At 38.8% G+C, this 22606-nt stretch overlaps 1 protein-coding gene across 1 annotated transcript in view; it reads right to left on the bottom strand.

Annotated features, from left to right (window-relative positions):
• ENOX1 (ecto-NOX disulfide-thiol exchanger 1) overlaps positions 1–22606 on the bottom strand; it is a gene marked incomplete at its 3' end in the record, with an annotated part of 139107 nt that overhangs the window by 34625 nt on the left and 81876 nt on the right. The window contains exon 8 of the mRNA XM_084281244.1: positions 7725–7909. Within this exon, the coding sequence (XP_084137370.1) occupies positions 7725–7909 (185 nt within the window). The remainder of the gene's footprint in view (positions 1–7724; positions 7910–22606) is intronic.

Below are 22606 nucleotides of genomic sequence, written 5' to 3'. Positions count from 1 at the left end.
GATGTCCTTCTTGTAGCGAGGGGCCCAAAACTGAACACAGTACTCGAGGTGTGGCCTCACCAGAGCTGAGTACAGGGGGACGATCACCTCCCTAGCCCTGCTGGTCACACTGTTTCTTATACAAGCCAGGATGCTGTTGGCCTTCTTGGCCACCTGAGCACACTGCTGGCTCATATTCAGCCGACTATCCACCATCACTCCCAGGTCCTTCTCTGCCAGGCAGCTTTCCAACCACTCCTCTCCCAGCCTGTAGCTCTGCGTGGGGTTATTGTGCCTCAGGTGCAGGACCCGGCACTTGGCCTTGTTAAACTTCATGAAGTTGACCTCAGCCCATTGGTCCAGCCTATCCAGATCCTCCTGCAGAGCTTTCCTACCCTCAAGCAGATCGACACACGCACCTAGCTTGGTGTCATCTGCAAACTTACTGAGGGTGCACTCAATGCCCTCGTCCAGATCATCGATGAAGATATTAAAGAGGACCGATGGTACAACTGACATGACTTGTTTTTCACTAGACTATGCTAGTGTGCTAATGAAGATACTAGTTGATTTATTTCATATTTTAAATTGAATGTATGCACCAGATTATTTCTCTCTGAAGTGTTTATTCTTCCTGTCAATCTCACTTTAGTTTTACCATGGTAGCAAGCAAAAAGATGCTACCTTCCACCATTTCACCACTACGAGATCTATCAAGAATACATGTATGATGTTTAAAGTATCTATAGGCCCTTATTTACACTTCCCCACTTCCCCTAGCAGTGTTGAAGTGGTGCTTTTTTTTTTTTTTTTTAAGTATAATCAGAAAGAGTAAGTATTTCCTGGAAGTTGGGATGTGCACAGTACTGTACAGAGCCTTGAAAAGCAGAAGAGAACAAAAAGAATACTTATGGGAACGTTTGTCTCTGTCCTGGAAGCAGACATATTTCTTACCGGCTTCTAAATATCAACCATAGGGTAAAAGAAGAAGAGTTGGACCTGGAAGCAAACATCTGGACATTGGGTCCAGTTTCTTGCTTTTATCTTGTATCACATTAAATTATTAGTAATGATCTAATGAACAGTATTGTCATTATTACCCCAGTGCTGCTTTTCTAGGAAAACAGAAAGATCTAATTAGAATTCATACTGGAAGAGTAATAAAAACATTTCCAACTTAATTATTCTGGTCTATTTATTCAGCAGGTAAAAAGCAAATACAAGGGGTAATGTTTTTATCTCTATTATTTACTCTTCTCTTTAATACTGCATTTGCAGAAGAATCAGTTTATAGTTGTGCATAAGTACATTGTCTGGGTTGTGTGCTGAATAGATGTTTGGTGTGCAAGAGGTAGTTAGATAAAAAAGACTGCAAAGCTCCTTTGCATTTAGGGTATATTAATAAATATAGCCATAACATGCTCCATCTATTCAACAATGATGCTATTTTCAGCTCTAAACTAATATAGAACCGACCTATATTTAAGGGTAAATGGTTGTTACAATGATCACAGCACTCACAAGGCACTGTATTCAGCAATTTTCAGCCAACAAAAAATATCTCTGTGACTTCTGACATTTCACGAAGTTTCCAGGTGAGAGAAAGGAATGACAGTGACAGTTAACCAAACACCTGTGAAGAACCTGAGAGATGAGGACCTAAATGTCACCTGAGGCATACTGAAGGAGGATAAGTGATGGAAAGACGGTGGAAAAGTGATGTGGAAAGAAGGTCTCATGATGCCCCATCCTACTTACTATTGAACTTTCTTGGACAGAAACGTGCTTTTCTACTCCTAGTGAATGAGAGTGGACCATGGGAAGAATAAATTCTTCCATTACTTGGATGAGAAGAATCTTCTTATGATATAGTATAGGCTAGGAAGGTCCTAAGTAACGTCACCTTTTGTAGGGAAAAAAGAAAAAAAAAAAAAAAACAAAAAACTAGTCTGCTGCTAGGTCAGTGAGGAGATCTGAAAGTGGCTGGTAATGGTAGAAATCTAATTAATTTCATAGCAGCACAGTGAAGCCAACAGTAGAACAATAGCTAATTTGGGCCTTTTTACTTGAAATTGTTACTACTTGAAATTGTTACTATATGTTTGATATATTGTCTTGCTTAAAAAGCTGACAGAGACATGACCCTTATGCCAACTCACTTAGATAAAAGGGACCCAATCCAGTTCACAGTGACTGTCCATACAGTGGAAGCTGTGTGTACCCCACAGTCCTTGTCACTGAAGGTATACTCTGGCCATACTCCAGGATGAGCAAGCAGTGAATAAAAGGAAGGAGTTGCAATGTGCTTCAGCAGCTCTCCTCCTGACCACAACCATGAGGCATATTACAGAGCAAACTCTTTTCCTCTGGATGAACACAGAAAGCCTGAAATGACTTCTAGTCATCTAGCATTTGTCAGAGCCCTTTGAGATCAGACATGTAATTTTCAGATGCATGTACTATTTATTTTACATGCTAACTGATTAGTAAACTGCAAAAGCTAGTTCTCAATGGGAAATGTCATGAGTAATGTGGCCTTCGCAGAAAGACCTCGTGTTGAATATTGAACAACAAGACCAGGGATGTATTGAATAGGTGATGATTAACTGTGCACTCCCTGTCTGCAGCACTGAACAGGGAAGGGTCCCTGAGGTATACAGAGCAAAATACGCAGTCAGTAGTTCTGGCAGTTCCTGCCTTCTGAGCACTCAGGTTTGCAATCTGCATTGCTATTGGAGGAAAACTGATACTGTTTTGGGAAAAAAAAAAAAAAAAAAAAAAAAAAAGAGACAAAAGAGTGCTTTCATTGTGCTGCATCAGAGTGACACCCACATGGATCATTAACAGGGTCAAAATGTGTTCAGATTCCTGTGGAGACACCCAGAGCTACCAGAATCAATGACAATGGCACCAGCATATCAGCCTGTATGTCAGCCCTATGCCTACCACCCACGACTTTTCTTATTGTTTTTGCTTTTCACTCCAAGCACTGATTTTAAGTGAGGCACCTCCGCATATCCCCTGCTCATGCAATAACCCCGTGGCTAGGCTTTAATGCTTCACCACCAACGAAGAGGAGCGTATGCTGTCATGGTATGTTAGGAATATGGATCTAAGCCCAGATAATGAATCAGGCCCCTTGGGGGACCTGGGCAATGAGGTGCCTCTTAAATGTCCCAGATAAACCCAGCATGTGCAACAGAAGGACTGTAGGCACTTGGGTGCATTCCTGGAGAAAAAATAAGTGGAAGCACGGTTTAAATGGGGGTTTCTGGATCATGCCATTGCTTGCAGAAGCTTACATTCAGCCTATATTGGATCATGCTTAGGGAGTTGTGAGAGGAGAGAACATCAGCAAGGCATATTTACATGATGCAGCGAAGAACCCCACTGAATTACCAGCCTATTGGAAAATCAGCCAGTTTAGTACTGCCATGCAAGTGTGGTAACACACGCTGGCCAATTAAGCCTGACAGAATGGTGGAACTAACTAGTTCAAGTAGAGACCCAGTAGAGAGCTAGACTATTTCCAGGAACTGAACCATACTTTGCATATTTAGGACTAACTTGAGGCTTAAAACTTTGCATTGGTGGCTGTGCTCTGGAGATGGTTCATAAACAACCCTGGCTGCCCAGGAAAGATGTGAAATTGGTTTGGATATGTGCTAATGACTGACATTGCCTATGTGGCACACTGAGATTTTTCAAAGGCTTGCAATGTTATCAGTTTCAGGCAGATTTTATAAAGGATGTGGAAACCATATCACTGAATCCATAGTGACTCACTGTCAAATTCCGAATCAGTTTTTCAAAGCATGAAGGTGACAAGTGCATTTCCTCAAGAATTGTATTTGGCGGACAACAAACAAAAGAAAATATTTTTTTTTCTTTTCACTTTGTTCTTAGAAGGGCTGACAGATTTTGATGAGAATTTTTCAAAAGACTCTACTTGCTAATTCACAAGGAACACGTAAACCCAAATGGTTAAAATTTGGACAAGTTATTTACCCACTGAAATCTGAGTCTTCATAATGGCAAGCATTAAGCAACACTACTAGCTGCTATTTTTTGCATTACCTATAGTCATGTATCTGGTAAAACATTTCAGAAAAAGAGAAAAGATTTTAAAAAAAAATCTTACAGCTGTGTTGTGAAGTATTGTAAAAATAGTTATAACTAAAACATCCCTCCTTATGATCACAGACTTTATTACAGAATACCAAACACTGCTGAAAAACGGAGCCATTTGAAAAGTGATCTGCTTGGTATGTGTGTTCTCATATAGAAATAAATTGAAGGCAATACCACCTATGCGGCAGTGACAAGTTAATTCAATTTCCATCTCAAAATCAGGTAAAGTGTATCTCATTTGTTACCATGGATACAAGACATTATTTCCATTTGTTTGAGATCTCACAGTGGGTATGAAATTAAACTGTGACACGGTTTTATGGAGGAAGTTGACTCAAAACCCCATAAGTTCAACGTCATTAGTCCAAAGGATTTTCTTTTTCAGACACAATAAATAGGCAGGTTGCTACTACTGCCCATAAGGTACACCTTATAAACAAACATCTATGTGATTTTGCTGATGCTACTTTGGAGCAGTAGGATTGATGGAAGAGAAAATAAACATTCATTTCATCAGTCCTTCAAATGTGGGAAATAATCCTGAAAAATGTCCAGATGGTAGAAGTACATTAAAAATACATTGATGTTGTGTTATTTGCTATTGTTTGGCACCAAATATGTTTACAAAAAAAATCTTGATTCTGAAAATGCATCCACTTTTTCTCAGATAAATCTGCTTTTCAGACTGCAGCTCAAATCAATTGTTCTCTAGGTCTAGAAACCAGAAGAAAAAAGAGTTTTATGAAAGAGTGGGGGAGAATGGAGAGGAAAGAGAGAGGTGAAATACATTTTTTTTTAATGCTGACATATATGTAGGCTCTGGGAATTCAGTGGCATTCAGTTTACCTTGTCTGAAATTAATTTTAATATATACAAAAGGATAAAAGAGAATACAGGTCTTCTTGTTAAATTATTACCACTCAAGTCCTGGGTATATGTTTAATATTTCATAGACAGACTGATTTCCATAGATGCAGAGTACCTGCTATACTGATGGATTTCAGCGAAGGTTGTCATCTCTCAACATTTACAAAACCAAGCTGAGATAAAACAAAGCCTACCTAAATCAAAGGTTTAGTTCTAAATATTCATGGATGAACTGCATGAAAAGCACAAAGGTCTTGAGATATCATGACTACGGCTAATCATTGAAATCCAAAGCCATCATCCAGCTGCTTAATTGACTGATAATTCCCCACCAGATATTCTGAACTCCACCTCTTGTGCCTCCGTGTTGCTGCCCTCCTCAGCATATTGTCAGACTGGATTATCTGTAGTGTCTTCTCCAGCTCCTTGGGCCATCTCTAATTATATCCCATTGGGAGTTGGTAGGTTTGATCCCCCAGATAGCAAAATAGAAAAATTCAGAACCTCACAGCAAAATTGTCACAAACATAAAAACTCTCAGAGGAACGGGGACTACAGTAGCCATTGCTCAGCTGAACAAAGAGATAAGTAAGTCACTCTGTGTTATTGGCTTGCATTATTAACATTTGCTTGAAGATACAATAGCAATCTATTTATATTCTCCAGACTTGATTATCCTTCATCCAGACCCCAGGTAGGAAATTATAATAATGCAAAATGAGCATTAGGGCTCTAGTATTTTGATTTAGTAGTATTTTGCGTCTACTTTTCACTAATTTTAATGGAGAATTAGCACCAGGCTGAAATTTAGCACAATATTTATATATGCAGTTAAATTTAATGAAGCCAGTGATATTTAAGTATTCATTTATATAAGGATAACATCATGAACAGACCTCAAGCATATTTAAAGTACACTGAAACCTTGAGTATTTCTGATTAGACTCATTCCCAAATGATCAATGACTTTTTTTTTCTATTTTTCAATATATATATATATTTTTCAGAATTACTCCACTAGATATTAATTCTCCCTGATTTTGTAAAACCATAAGGGCTTAGATAGGGCTTATGTTCATACAAACACATGTGTAGTACTTAAACTTGTCTTGTACCCTGTTATTTGGTGTTAAGAAGGATTTGTAGACTGGTTGGATTTGATAGGTACTGTGATAGCAATGCAATTCCTAATCCAGCCAGGCAGGCAGCTCATACGTAAATTAATATCTTCTGGCTGAGGAGTTTTGTCATAAAAAGCAGCTTAGTACAATCTGGAAGTGGGTACGACTTGTCCTCTTCTGGAATCTAATTACCAGGAATGATTGAGGAGGACATGTGTTGCTTCAGGGCACTCATGAACAAGGCAAAATTAACCCCTTCAGTAACATAGCTCTGCAGCTTTGTTCTAAATCATAGAGTCATAGAATGCTTTGGGTTGGAAGGTACCTCAAAGATCACCTAGTTCCAACCCCACTGCCATGGGCAGGGATGCAACTCAGTAGATCATGTTGCCCCAAACCCCATCCAACCTGGCCTTGAACACCTCCAGGGATGGGACAACCACAGCTTCTCTGGGCAACCTCTTCCAGTGACTCATCACCCTTTGAGTAAATAATTTCTTCCTCATTTCTAATCTAAATCTCCCCTCTTTTAGTTAACAGCCATTCTCCTTTTTCCTATCACTACAGGACCTCATAAAAAGTCTCTCTCCGTATTTCTTACAAGGCCCCTTGAAGTATTGAAAGGCCAGAGTCAGGTCTCCTCAGAGTTTTCTCTTGTCCAGACTGAACAACTCTGATTCCTCAGCTTTTCTTTGCAGGAGAGGTGTTCATCATAGATGGAAGACCAGAACAGTGTCATGGTGAGTCACTGCCCTTGCCTTTTGTTATTATTATTTTTTTTTTTTTTGCCCTTGCTGAATGTAGGTGCTTGGGCAGGAAAGAACTATTACACATTCAAGTTGAAAGAGAAGTGCTTATGTGTAAATGAACATGTGAGGTGAAGCAATGGGAACAGTCTGGATGTGCTTGCCAAGTCTTTCCCTGCACCATGTCAAGAGCTCACTGACAGATAAGGGATAAACTGATAAACTGAGCCCCCCCCAGCAGGGACACATTGCAGTTTATGGCTGACTGGCATTAGAAGAAAACTTTGTTGCTGCACTGAACCACTTAAATATTGCCTGAATGGAAACATTACATGCATGGTTCAGCATACATAAAAAAGATATTGGGAGATAACACCAATGTTACTATCCATTTGTAAGATAGCAGAAGGACTGTCTGGACAAGCTGGAGATGTCTGAAATCCTCAAACAAGAGGCAGAAGAGGAAAAGAAAGCCGAGAAGTGAAGATGCATCTAAAGATGCAGATGAATGCAAATGAAGGTGCCACAGAGCACTGGAAAAACTTTTTTTTGAACTTCTATGCAGAATTAAGGCTAATTGGATTAAATGAGAAGAGAAATAGGGGATGTAGAAAAGCAATTTGCTCATAACTACAAAAAGCATGAGGATTTTCCTTGAGTGATCAATGCATTTAGTGATTACTAAAATGACTGTCCCTACAAATGTCCCATTTCTCCTTCTCTTTCCCCCCCTCAGTCCCCCCCAGCTAAAATCTACATCATTTTGACTTTGAAAAGAAATCAGACTAATAATTCATGGCTAATAGCCTTGAATATAGCACAGCTCCTTGGCACCACTTTCCTAAAAAAGAAAACCCATGTTTTTCTTCTATAGCAATACCTGCTGCATGCCTTGCATTGTCTGCTGTAGAAACTGCAATTGCTGGTCTTTTGTAAGGCTTTCTTCTGTTCGAAAAAGCTGCCCTTTTTCTTGTTTCAGAAGCTCCACTTCATTCCTGTAAGCATCCAGTTGCCATCGAAGACTATCATTCTCTTCTTTAAGTGCATATGCTTGGGCAGCTAGTGCTAAGAGAAAATGAAAATGCAAAGAAATCAGTAAAACGGATTGTTTCCTTACAAATAATGCAGAAGACATTGTCAGGGGAGACGACAATAGAGCTGAAAGCCAGTGAGACATTTCAGAGTTGAGACAAGACCTAGTAGAGCCGAAAACGATTAGGTTCTGGCAAAGACTGTCACTGGGAAGTTATTTCATGGGATGGAAGGAGCTATAAAGTGACCCTGGATAATTCAAATCCTACATGCAATCTGGCTGCTAAATTTAGACTTATAGTTTAGGAAGAAACTGGCACGTAATCCAGGAGCAAATCACCCCCCAGCTTTGCAATATTTTCCCAGTGATGTTATAGAATCTGATACAATCATTTAATATTTATACTAGGATAGTGCAGATCCAATCAGATCTCTGCTAAGGAATTTAGACTATGTAAAGTTGTCTGGATTTAATCCCATGAGAGAAGAAACACAGATATTCCTCTCCGATCTCCCCATGAATTACTTCATAGCAATGGTTATAAGGATCCATTTAGACAGAAAAATGATGTAATAGAGTAAAATTATATAAAATGCAAATGATCAGAAAAAGTGTTGGCACTACAAGAACATTACTACATTAAAGGCATTGAAAGACACTTAAGTCATTTCCTTAGGAAGCTCCATTTGGCCCCTTTTCAATTTAGAATGGCATTTTTATTATCATAACTGATAGCAGGTGTTTGTGAAGAAATCGATTAGTATGCAGGGATGGAAATTACATTTGCCAAATGACTTGCACAGTCTGCAATATAAGCTAAAATTTGTGTAGCAAAAGGCAGAGGGCTATAAAGCATGTAGTAGGAACATTATTTAAATAAATTATCTGAACATAAATACATATAGGGAAGTGTGGCATTCACTGCTTTAGGAGCATGGTTATCATCCTATAGAAGAACCCACCCTGGTAGTATTTATACTTGGCAGTATCAGTGGTCATTTGGCATAGCAAAGTGCCATACTATACTATTTTCTTTCCTGGAACCAGATAACACAACAACATTACAGAGCAGCTGTAATTAAAAAACAACAATCTACCATAGCCAATTCTATCAACATTTGGTAACTGAAGCACATAACTGATTTACATTCCTGATTAAATGATTTCAGGCTTGATATTACAGAATTCTTTCTTGCCCACCTACAATAGCAGTATGGTTAAACTCCAAATTATCAGAAATTGTGTATTAACTCCACCTAATGTTAGGCTTCTCTTGACTAGACCTTTCACAGATAAAGAGTCCCCTGTTCCCTATGATAACACAATTCAGCATTTTTGTGAAATTATAACAGCTTTAGATGTCACAGTATTTCATTACCAATAAAAATGTTTCATCTTTGATGGGACAAATTTATTTTTATCTGAGATATTTTTATTAATTTTAAAATAATACAAGAGCATTATCCAAAATATAGTTATCTGGTATTAAAATATAGATGTGGATTAGTTATTGTGCTTAATTTGGATATTCTACAGAATCTCTCTGGAAGATTTAATAAGAGTTACAGTATTGTTACATCAAATTAAATTGTTCCGAAAAGCATGTAATCATCTTCCCATGACAAAATTTACCCTCAAGAAATTGCAATGATGAGTCCAATGAGCAAACAAATAAGAGGATGATATAATTTTTTTTTTTTTTAATTTTGTAAAAGCCAACAAATTACGCTAAAGTAAATAAATAAATAAATAAATAAATAAATAAATAAATAGGCTGAGCAAATAAAAACCTTAAGACTAACAAAAACTCAAATCAAAATTTTGCTCTGCAATTTCTGAAATGGATTTGAACCGAAATTTTTAACATGAAAATTTGGGTCCTCTTTGCACTAGGTAGAGTTAAATAATTAGATAAAATGGCACATTTGTTTGTATTCTCTTCCTCTTACCAATTAGACTCTTCCCAGTCAAAAAAATTACATTTTTTACACAATACTCAATTCCAGCCAGAAATTGCCTATCCTTGTCTTCTCTGAGCACAAGGTGTCATAGGCGTACTCAATTTTTTACAGTGGTTTGGGAGCAGTAATTCATCTGCTGTCCATCGTTTAATCCAGCTCTTGAAAAATTTCTGAAAGTTGTCGCATAAGTAGAGGGAGTGAGGTGTACGTACTTGTTAATTACCATCACTGCTGAAATGAGGTTTAGGACTCAGATTCAGCCAAGGTTCAGGCTGCCCTACCTGTAAAGCCACTGTGCACTTTCTTGGCCACTTCATGGCCCAATTGGAAAACTCGTTCTCCTTCTTTCTGCCTACAAAAATTCAGGCTATTGAGTGGAACTAGGGACAGCACAAGAAATCTGCTACACAGGCAGCAAATTAGGGGAAATAGAAAGGGATCCTACATATTGTGTAAATAATCAACCTATAGGTGGTGAACCTGTTAGGGATTAAAAACAAAACAAACAAACAAACAAAAAAACATCCAAATGCAGCAAATCACATTCTAAGGCAACAATCCATTTTTCCTTTAGAAATAAAATACATCTTTTTTACTGCTTAAAAAAAATAATCAGAGTTGAATCTATGAATGTCATTATTTTATTATTTTAAATTATTTTTAGCATACCATATTAAGATCCATGTGATAATAATTACATTGCAGTACTACCATGAAGTCCCATCTGAGGATGGGTGCACCATCAATCTAGATTCCAGATACTCAAAGACAAAGGCTGTGTTTGGAAGAGGTTACAAACTATGTTAAGGCAAAAGGAAAATATCTCAAACAACCTGTATTGTGGGAATAAGAGTACAACAGAGATAAGTTTGTGATATTAGGCAGGATTCCCAAAGGTGTGCAAGATCTTATCAACATCATTATACACTCTGGTGATCTTCCTAGCCATTCACAGTAAGCAATTAAAGACAGAGTCCAAGGTAGAAATATGTCCTTAAATAGGGAGGATGCACCACATACAGAAATACAATAGAATACTAAACTGTCACAAGCTTTCAGATGAATTAATTAAAGATGAGTCCACAAATGATATGGTGTTCATATACATAGTTCTTTTGTTATTTAATTTTAAACTACAAATACTCTGTTCCTAACGTGTGGACAAAGCGGTTAGTAAAGAAGTCATTAAATGGAGAATAAGTCAAAGAAAGGCATCTGGTGGGCCCCAGGGGCTCCATTTCATTTACTGGGTAAATGTGAAACAAAATCAAAAAGACTCTTTGTGTTGACCTAACATGACTGTAATTTTAAGTTATTTATATTTTAGTGAATTAAAATCATTCTGGGTTCAATGTTGCTTTTGATACTTAATAAAAGAGTTTGTTTAAGTTTTGTGCATATAGAAAAGCACTTCATTTAATACTAAATTAAAATTGATGGAGTTTTTGCAGAGAGGGTAATCTGCATTTTTAACAGTAAATATTTTTTAAATTTGTTCAGATTTTTTTTTATGACTTCATTGATAAAACTGTTGATTTTTTTTTTTTTTCCTGAAAAAGTTTACTCAGCTTATCTCTTTACAAATTCTGATTGCATTTTAAGTTTGATAGTTTAGATACACATCTACAGAATCCCTCTCTGAGACATGCTAAAAATCTTCTTAGGATAAAAAGACAATGAAAGCTGAAAGCCTTTACAGAAGAACTATATACAAGGAATCTAGATCAAAATAAAACTCAAACAAGAATCCCAAATAGCTGCTGTGCTGCAAGCAGAAGAGGATATTTGTACCTGAACAAACACAGCTGGCAACCAGCCCAATATATGCTTTATAACATTTTCACTGAGGGATGCCAAATGATACCTGCCAGTCTCAGAGAAGCAGCTAGAGAAAGATCAGACATATGTATGCAGGGGAAGCCTTCTCATTAATATTTCGAAGACATGCAAGAGGTTAGTGTGATCTGCTTGTGTAGAGGCAGGGGTGCTATGCAGAGTTCAGCAACTGCCTCAGTGGCCAACACTGGCTCCATGTAGTGGATCTGGATTAGACCCAAAGCAAAAAGGCAATCTGTTTAAAACAAGAAGTGACTGGCTGATCAGAAATTGACTGAAGGATCCACTGAGTCTAAGGATGTACTCTTGATGTCTCAGAAAAAAAAAAAAAAAAAAAAAAAAAACAACCAAAAAGACTTTTCTAGGGCATATATTTCGGATACTGTTAGGTGAGTGCTTTCTTTATGAACATTTACTTTTAGCGGTACTCTGTGATTGCGTTTAACTTAATGCATAATAGTTACCGACTGGAGCCAATATAGCCAAGTCTACACAGGTGATAGAATGTAATTGTAATATTTTATAACATATCACGTCACAGTGGCCAGGAAATACCCTGAATTTATATTTATATATTTTTTTTTGGAATTAAAAAACTCTAAAAGTTTTATTAAAGCACACCTGGGCATTAATAACATTAATAACATCACATTTAATATAAATGACAGAGTACTAATTCATGTATGGGTGACACTCCTGGGTGAAATACATAGGCAGAAGCTTATTTTAAGAATCTGCCTCAATCTGGAAATAACATATGAAAAACAAATGAGCAAACAATGGCAATAATAGAAAACCCTCTTGTAAATTCAAGAGCATAGACTTCCCTCGCATCCTGCTAGTGAAAGTTTTTCTACATATTGTTGTTTTCTTTTTCCCTATAGATTTTTCTGTACTTCTAAAGAAATGGATCATAAAACTGACAACTTCTTTGCTTATTTGTTTATCTTCATAATTTCGTTCTGACCTCCTTAGTAGAATTTCTCAGGGTTTTGGAACTTTAGCCAATGCATTGATATAGTGACATGGATAAAAACAAATGAAGAACATATTACCAAGCCTTCCTTACACCTGAGTTCTACCAATGCCATTATCCTAATTTTCTGACTTGAAAATAAGGTTTAAAATTATATAATGCTCTTTCTTTTTTTTTTTTTTTTGATAACATCAACAAGAAAAGCATCAAAAACTGTCAAAAATGATGGCTGTTATTACTGTAATTTTTTCACAGAATTTCACAGAATTTCTAGGTTGGAAGAGACCTCAAGGTCATCGAGTCCAACCTCCAACCTAACGCTAACAGCCCTCCACTAAACCATATCCCTAAGCTCTACATCTAAACGTCTTTTGAAGACTTCCAGGGATGGTGACTCCACCACTTCCCTGGGCAGCCTGTTCCAATGTCTAACAACCCTTTCAGTGAAGAAGTTCTTCCTAACATCTAACCTAAAACTCCCCTGGCTCAACTTAAGCCCATTCCCCCTCGTCCTGTCACCAGGCACGTGGGAGAACAGGCCAACCCCCACCTCGCTACAGCCTCCTTTGAGGTACCTAAAAAGAGCGATAAGGTCACCCCTGAGCCTCCTCTTCTCCAGGCTGAACAAGCCCAGCTCCCTCAGCCGCTCCTCGTAGGACTTGTTCTCCAGGCCCCTCACCAGCTTCGTCGCCCTTCTCTGCACCCGCTCAAGCACCTCGATGTCCTTCTTGTAGCGAGGGGCCCAAAACTGAACACAGTACTCGAGGTGTGGCCTCACCAGAGCTGAGTACAGGGGGACGATCACCTCCCTCGCCCTGCTGGTCACGCTGTTCCTGATACAAGCCAGGGTGCCGTTGGCCTTCTTGGCCACCTGAGCACACTGCTGGCTCATATTCAGCCGACTATCCACCATCACTCCCAGGTCCTTCTCTGCCAGGCAGCTCTCCAACCATTCCTCTCCCAGTCTCTAGCTCTGCTTGGGGTTATTGCGCCCCAGGTGCAGGACCCGGCACTTGGCCTTGTTGAACTTCATGCAGTTGACCTCAGCCCATCGGTGCAGCCTATCCAGATCCTCCTGCAGAGCTTTCCTACCCTCGAGCAGATCGACACATGCACCTAACTTGGTGTCATCTGCGAACTTACTGAGGGTGCACTCGATGCCCTCGTCCAGATCATCAATGAAGATATTAAAGAGGACCGGCCCCAGCACCGAGCCCTGGGGGACGCCACTAGTGACTGGCCTCCAACTGGATTTGACTCCATTCACCACGACTCTTTGGGCCCGGCTATCCAGCCAGTTTCTAACCCAGCGAAGCGTGCGCCAGTCCAAGCCAAGAGCAGCCAGTTTCTTGAGGAGAATGCTGTGGGAGACGGTGTCAAAAGCCTTGCTGAAGTCAAGGTAGACCACATCCACAGCCTTTCCCTCATCCACCCAGCGCGTCACTCTGTCATAGAAGGAGATCAGGTTCGTCAGGCATGACCTGCCTTTCATAAAGCCATGCTGACTGGGCCTGATCGCCTGCTTCCCCTGCAATTGCTGCATGATGACTCTCAGGAGGATCTGCTCCATGAGCTTTCCTGGCACTGAGGTCAAACTGACAGGCCTGTAGTTTCCCGGGTCTGCCCTCCGGCCCTTCTTGTAGATGGGCGTCACGTTTGCTAGCCGCCAGTCGATTGGAACCTCCCCTGATAGCCAGGACTGTTGATAAATGATGGAAAGTGGCTTGGCCAGCTCCTCTGCCAGTTCCCTCAGCACCCTTGGGTGGATCCCATCCGGCCCCATCGACTTGTGCACATCTAAGTGCCGTAGCAGGTCACCAACCAGTTCTTCATGGATAATGAGGGCCACATCCTGCTCCCCATCGCCTTCCACCAGCTCAGGGTACTGAGTATCCAGAGAACATCCGGTATTGCCGCTAAAGACTGAGGCAAAGAAGGCATTGAGCACCTCCGCCTTTTCCTCATCTCTTGTAACTAAGTTTCCCCCCGCATCCAGTAAAGGATGGAGATTCTCCTTAGTCCTCCTTTTTGTGTTGATGTATTTATAGAAACGTTTTTTGTTATCTTTAACGGCAGTAGCCAGATTGAGCTCCAGATGAGCTTTGGCCTTCCTAATTTTGTCCCTGCACAGCCTCGCTACTTCTTTAAAGTCCTCCTTAGTGGCCTGCCCACTTTTCCAAAGCTTATAAACCCTCTTTTTCCTCCTAAGATCAAGCCACAATTCTCTGTTGAGCCAGGCCTCTGTTGAGCCAGGCCGGTCTTCTTCCCCGCCAGCTCGTCTTTGGGCACGTGGGGACAGACCGTTCCTGCGCCATTAAGACTTCCCTCTTGAAGTCTTTTTGTCTTCCCTCTTTTTGTCTGCATCAATTGCATTGCAAAGCATTTACAATGTCTAAAAAATAAATAAATAAAAATCACCACCAAAAAAAAAAAAAGCTTGCAACAAACAGCTACTTCAAAGTGTTTCCAGTTTGAGGTACTGAAAAAAAAAAATGCAAGAAAAGAGAAATAAGGACATAAAGTTCACAACTATAAATATAAACAATAAAAGTTATCCTTGGCCTCCATCTAACTTGCTTGTTTTTCAAATAAGTGAACTGTGAAGCAATACAGCCAGGGGAATGTCAGCAAGGAATGTTTGTGGAAGATCTGGGAGGGCATAAGATATGTCTTTATGCTGTAGAAAACAGGATAAATTATACAATAATGACAGTTGTCATTAGTAAGAAAGATAGTCTTAGCTGATGTAGAGCTTTGAAGGTCTTAGCTGATATTCCATGATTCTGTGATAAAACAGCATTTCAAGATTTGAAGATTATAGTCAATTCTTATATCAAACTTACTTTACAGATACCTAAAATATATATATAAAAAAATCTTATTATTTCCAGTAGTATACTAGAGGAAACCTTGAAATAGAATGAACGTCAATGTAGATCATCATACCCTCTCAAAGGAAGACACCACTGAATCTAGACATCTTCTAAGAGATCTGGAGAAGAGGAGGCTTTGGGAAGACCTCATTGTGACCTTTCAGTAAAGGGAGCTTATTAAAAAGATGGAGAGAGACCTTTTCAATAGGCAGACATTGATAGGACAAGGGTGAATAAACTAAAAGTGGGGAAATTTAGATTAAATATTAGGAGAAAATTCTACACTCAGTGAGTGGTGAGGCACTGGCACAGGCTGCCTAGAGAGGCTGTGGATGCCCCATCCCTGGAGGTGTTCAGCACCAGGTTGGATAAAGCCTCGGGCAACCCGGTTGCCCAAGGATGTTGGTGGGCGACATCCTTGTCCATGGTAGTGGGATTGGAACTAGCTCTTTAAGGTCCCTTCCAACCCAAACAATTATGTGATTCTATGATTCTATGATCTATGCACCAGTTCCATTTCACTAATGGGATGTGTCTGTATCCCCTGCTGAAGTTAGCCATAATTTCATCCTTTTTTTTTTTATTAAATAATAAATTATTACATGTGAAGCAGATGTTATGCTCAAACAAAAACAAGAACAAAAAAAAAACAAATAAACAACAAAAAACAACCCTTAAAAAAATTAAATAATCATCTTAGCAAGACAACTTTTAGTGCCTCTTTATCTGTCTTCAGGATTTCAGGCTCTTTCAGAAAGCACCAACTACTCTTGTGTAGCCCAGACATTAAGAAACTGAAATGTTAATGAGTCCTGTCTGTTCAAGCAGTATTTGAGGCCAAATCTTTCTACCTAGGAAACAAATTTGTAGTTGGACTTGGTGATCTTAGAGGTCTTTTCCAACCTAAACAATTTTATGACACATTGCATGTTAACTTGAGAAAGTGCTCAAGAAAAGGCCAAAGAAAAATTACTCCTGGAATTCAAACACAAGGTCACGTGATTTGGGTATGAATTTTGGCAGGATAAAGGTGGGGGTCAGAATCCAGAAAAAGTTAGATGAAAGAAGAAAATTTGGACTGGAGCTCAATATGTGAAGAGAAAAGGAAGCATGGTAGGGCTCATAGTGGTGGCACAAGAAAGAAGGTGGGGTTTTTGACAGTGACTGAGAGTATGAAGAAATAGCTCAAAAGTGAGTAATGGGCACGGGTGTGTGCCAGGAAAGGGTGAAGCTGTCCCACAACTTGAGATGGGTGGAAACATTGGGTTTGCAAGAGATTTGTGAGGTGGTGGAAAGGAAGGTGTGGCCCCACTGCAGATGGAAAACGATAGTTTCTGAGGTGAGGGGAGCACAATGAGCAATGAAGAAGCTTTAATCTACATCTGCTCTGCAAACTCCTTCTCTATAATCTCCAATAATTCTCAGCTCCTGGAAGAAAGGAATTTGAAACCCTTATTGCCTATAACTGCCCAGATATAGATGCCCCTGTCTCATAGCTGACTTTCTTAAAACCTACCACAAACAGAGCCCAGAGAACAAGTATTAGTTACACTTTGTGTGTAGCTCAAAGGCATTTGGGAAAGCAACACTTTGGTGGTATTTCCAAGAAGCTTTCTGGAAGAATAAGACTAAGCTACACCCCAGTTGCTTTGAGGCATCTTCTCAGCCCAGCTTTTTAACAATAACAAGCTCCAGATTTCTACAGTATTTCAGGTAGCTTTGACCTATTGCTTTGAGTTCCTAGAGGACACTTTTGTTTATGGATGGTTACCAAGTACCTGATAAACAGCATAAATAACATTCAAATACCAATGATGGGTGCATAGAAATGTGTTTAATATTACCTGATAAAAGCAACATTACTACTATACCACATTCTTTAATAAATGCCTCTTTCTTTGTTCTCCCATGTTTCTACACCAATAGACCATGTCACTTGGCTTTTATTTATTTTTTGTTTTTTATTAAAAAAACAAAACAAAACAAAACACAAATTTGGTTAAAACTTGAAAGCAGCTAGTAAATTAGCTTGAATAAACTCTGAAAACAGAATTAGAATTGTATAAAAATAAATAATTTGGGACAATTATAAGCTAACCTTGCCATGAACAGTTTTTTTCTTTCCCCTTCAGACATAATGTAACCAAACAATGAAGCAATTTCCACATTTTTTCTAATGTTAGGCACACTTCATTTGAATGTCTCAGTACCTGCAAATTTAAACTCCAAGGGCACTAATTATCCTATGTGTGGAGGGGTTATTGTCGTTAATGTTAGTGGGAGTTAAGGCCTGCACACTGGGAGGGAGATTTCCTTTTTTACAAAACCTGTTTTATTCAGGTGCAGTTGCTTCAAAGTCCTTTCCTCACCATGCTGCTTATGTTCAATGCAGAGAAACTCATTATACCAGTTACATTCATGATGATGCCAGATGTTCAAATTGAATACTCATGAGAATTATTTTCAGACTCCCTATTCACATAAAACTTGCTGGTGAACAATTAGTAGATGGTAGGATGCTGCCAAAAAAAAAAAAAAAAAAAAAAAAAAAAAAGGAAAAAGAGAGAGAGAGAAGGAGAAAGAAAGAAAAATTCCACCACCATTTAACGGCAATTTTATCCATCCCATCCAAGACACACAGATGTAAGATTTGAGAAACCGAAGCATTTCTCTGAAGAGAGATTTTCTCAGTTTACAAAACTTCATCGTGCTTAGCAGACTTCAGCAATAGCACTGTTCTCTTCCAGGTTTACAATACGTGTGGCTCACCAAGTAATTTATGAAGGCTTATTATTTCTTGTGTAATGAAGCATATCACTTTGCAAATAGCAAAGAAGGTGTGGGGAGGAGGGCAGATTACAGTCCAGCTGGGCCTAATAACACAACTAGCAAAGCAGCACACAAAAAGTAGCATGCAAATGCTGGTTCTGCAGTGGACTAAGAATGCCCCAGAGAGAGGTGCTGCCAGCTCCTGTGATGTTATGATGAGTCTCATGATATCTGACATTTTATTGAAAGCCCTAGAGAGATCATTAACTGGAAATCTCAGCTTTAAGCTTCTGGATTAGTGGCTTCCAGACTTTCTAGACCGTGGATTACTACTGGCTCTCTGTATTTCACCATGCAAATGTTTCATTTGAACTTTTAGTTAAAAACACAAGAGAAGTCGATCTCACCATTTTATCCAGTCCTAGGAATAAGATGCAGATTACTTATTGCAGTATTACAGATGATCAGTGGCTCAGTATATCAGCTCAGGATCACTGGGCTAGACCTCATGGCTTCAGAATAAACACTTGAAGCGTGAACCAACTGTCTCTAAAGGGCTCCAACACAGAAGGCTAATATCCTACCTAAGCCAATCTTTCTTCCCCACTCTTCATACCTTCCTCTTTTTTTTTTTTTTTTTTTTTTTTTTCCTTTACTGGTTCTGTACAGTTCATTTCCTCCTCCAGCTCCAAACATCCATCTCTTTGTCCACTTGCAATTCCCACTTGTCTGTCATTTCCAGGTGTTTGTCTCTGCTCTCACTTGTTTTGCAGTACATGCTCCAGCTCCCTCTTACCCAGTTCAGTCCCAGGTAAATTGCAGCATTAAGTGCTTTGTTCTTTTCCTACAAAGATGTCACATCACATTACTGAAATGCATATTTAGAATTGGAAGAGACCCCCTTGTTACAAAAAATATCAAAGCCTGTCACATTTTAGGTCTGTTTTACTTGACAGCATCTCTTTGGAGAACTGGCATCTACGTAACTTACAAATGATATTTTGACAGTCACTACTTAGCCTGTCCTGTTGAGACCAGTTTCTCCAGGTCACCTCTTCAAACCAAAGGGATCTTGTTTCCTCTCCTTTTTTGGTCACATTTCTTCTATTACTGCCCATAATATGTATGAAGCTCAATGGACTTGGCATGTGCGTAGGAGGAGACAGGAGAGGGAAGAATTTGCCTCTGCACAGACTACTGCCGTGGCTGGCTGTTTCACTTTTCTGCTCGGCTCTCCTCTTGAACTAGACGCATAGCAAGCCAACCATCATAAGAAAATTTAGAGGTGTAATTTTGATCAAAAAGAGTAGCATTTCTCAGAAATTTTCAAAAATCAGTAATTCACTCCTCTTTCTTAGACTATTTGGTCTATGATGAGATGAATTTTTCAGATACTTATTCTTTATGTGTTTACCAATAACTGCTTGAAAAACTGCTGCCTCAGTTAAACATAATTAATCAAGCACTGAATCTCTTTTAGAGGTTCTGCTTTTTTTTTTTTTTTTTTTTTTTAATAATAATTGAGAAATTAAACCATTGAGACAATTCTACAGAGACTGTGCTTTAAAGATGCCAGCAAAGAAGCGACTTTTTCCTCTAATCAATGATTCTCAAGAAATGACTGTTTTCCTGTAACACTAAAAATGAACAGAGAAGATTTTACTCTCAAGAGAGAAGGGGGTATGTCACTCAAATAAGAGAAGTGCTGGTTACTGGGAAGGTGCCAAGTGGCATTGATGACCTTCTCCTACGTTAGTAATAATAATATAAAAAAATGCTGTTTGTGTTAATGGTGCTTTTCAATTGGAGGTGCAGACTTTTGAACTCTGCACCACAGAAGGTATGCTGATGGATGCTCATTGCTTCCTAGATGTTACATTAATCTTATATGTATTGTATAAATAGATTCTATGTATGTGTGTACATGTGATACACAAATAACCTAGGATATTCAAGCATTATTATATATAGGTAAATCTCTGTATAGGTGGACTACTGATGGTTATTTCTTAGGAGTGAAAGTAATTGTCATTGTTTCATTCTGATGTAAACAATGAACAATGGCCTTTACAACATGCATGGCTGCACTGCTACTCCTGACATTTAAACTAGGAATTGCACTGAGGCCCAGCACCACTACAGCTTCAAAAAGAAATCTGTAGGATGCATAAATATGAAGAGACTGTCATTGCTGGAAACAAACCTGTTTGGAAACAAACCTGACAGTGTGCATGTGAATCCCTCAATTTGTCACATTCATTAGGGGAAGAAAGGGCTGATCTTACTGCTCGAGGTGCCTGCGTTGTTTTGAATTGTTCTGATTTATAGTAGACAAATTCTGATTGTAAATGCAAAGTCCTTTCTATAAATACGAGGATAAACAACCTTTGTACAAAATTCTATTGCACCTTAAATTGCAGGACAGCATTTATCCAGCTACCTCTCTGACCTTGTAATGGATTGGAGTGCTGAGCTAATTTTTCTTTAAAATTGTGCATAGTACTGAAATACTTTCTCAGTTGCTTTTGTCTTAGGTAAAAATGTATCTTAAATATAGGAATACTGTTTTTCACCTTTTTGGAAGGCATCAGCAAATGATCACAAGAAGCTTTGAATTTCTTGATTGTCACATTCAAAGGTAAGTTTTCTTAAGCCATTTAATCCCTTATGGTAATAGAAAAGTACACAGAAGAGTTGAATCTGCAAGCCAAAACCTCTTTTCTCTCCTACTTCCTACCTTTAGCATTCACATTATCTGCAAACTAAGGTCACTGTGCTTCTCTGCAATTTAACATGTTTAGTAGGTAATTTCTCAGGTACTGAGAAAAAATAAGTGTTGTGAACTTGCAGATGGCAGGTTTCTAGCGAAATTGGTTGTACTTCCAGTCCTTCCAGAAACAGACGATTTATTGAAACTTGCAAAAAGTATGTAACTTTGAAGAAAGAACAGTAAAATACTCCTTGTGCCAGACTTTCTGGATAAGCCATTACTTAGGACTTTGCATCTGTGGGTGTTGAGCAGAAGGTGGGTGCAAACTCTCTGAGCAACAGGCAATGGCTTCTGAGATTAAGGTCTAATAGCACAGGCATCTCAAAACCTATCGACAAAACATGATGAGACAGATGAATATCTGATAATAGAGCAATATGGGGAGAGGTATTACTTTCTCTCGTGTTCTTCCTCGACTGTTAAAAGTACACACTTGTCTCAGACATATTTAAGAGGGAAGACTGTCTATAGCTGACACATGAAAAAGAAGCAATGTAGAAAACAGTGTTCTGGACTAGTATCCACATAAGTCTTTCCAGATAGATCCCTAGCTGACATGTGAGGTGGACACTTGGTAATTGTAGAAACAGTTGAACAATAACTGGGTACAGAAGTGCTATAACTGCATGCTTGGCACTTTTCCTGTGCCTGAGTTACAACTTACTATGAATTGAATACATGGAGGGTTGAATAAATAAGCAAAAAGACAGCAACCTTTTGCCTATGGAAAGGTAAAAAAAATATAGCAATTAGAACTCCTAATTTAAAAAAAAAAAAAAAAAGACACAACAACAAACAAACAAGGCAGAGCAGGGCAAGGCAGGGACAGAATGGCAGGGCAGGGCAGGGCAAAAAAACAAAACAAAACAAAACAAAACACTTTCTTTGTAACAAAGAAGAAACAATTTTTCCTCCTTTGGAGTTCTATATGCTGGTGTTCAAGGAATCACATGTTTGAATTAGTAGAGAAGTGGAATAAAATGGTATGTTATCTAGTTCTTGACTCAGTCATTTTATGTACAAGATGGCTTTTATTTGATTTCTCTTTCCTTTGCCATGAATGTAAAACCAAATAAGACTAAAAGAAAATCACTCACCCCTAAGCATAATTGAATCTTTAACATATTGCTCACAAAAATATTACACTGTGGATATGTGACATTAGTAAGAAGCTTATTTTCTTGAGATAGTCTTTAAGTTAAAATGAAAGAGAAGGACATAATGAAACTCCTCTGAATCTAAGATTTATTCATTCATCAAAGTAAAACATCAACACTAACCTGTAGTAGTTTGGGGAATTTCTGTGGCCATCTAGCTTGAAGCATGAGCCCTTCTGGCTGGGTTCTGAACTCCTGGCATGCGACCACATCACAAGCTGCCAGTCTGCTGGGTCCATAGGGACTGAGGAACTGCACACTTTGAAAAGGAAGCTTTTAATGCTTTGGAAACTTCAGCCAGCCTTTCATGTCTCATGACATAAGGATGCTCCCCAAACCTGTAATTCTGAGCTTAGAAGTTTATATTAATGCTGTAAAAGACTGATT

This window comes from Netta rufina (assembly GCF_964035555.1).
Source record: "Netta rufina genome assembly, chromosome: 1".
Classification (NCBI taxonomy): Eukaryota; Metazoa; Chordata; class Aves; order Anseriformes; family Anatidae; genus Netta; species Netta rufina.
The sequence above is the reverse complement of the archived record's forward strand: the minus strand, read 5'-3'. Positions and strand labels throughout refer to the sequence as shown.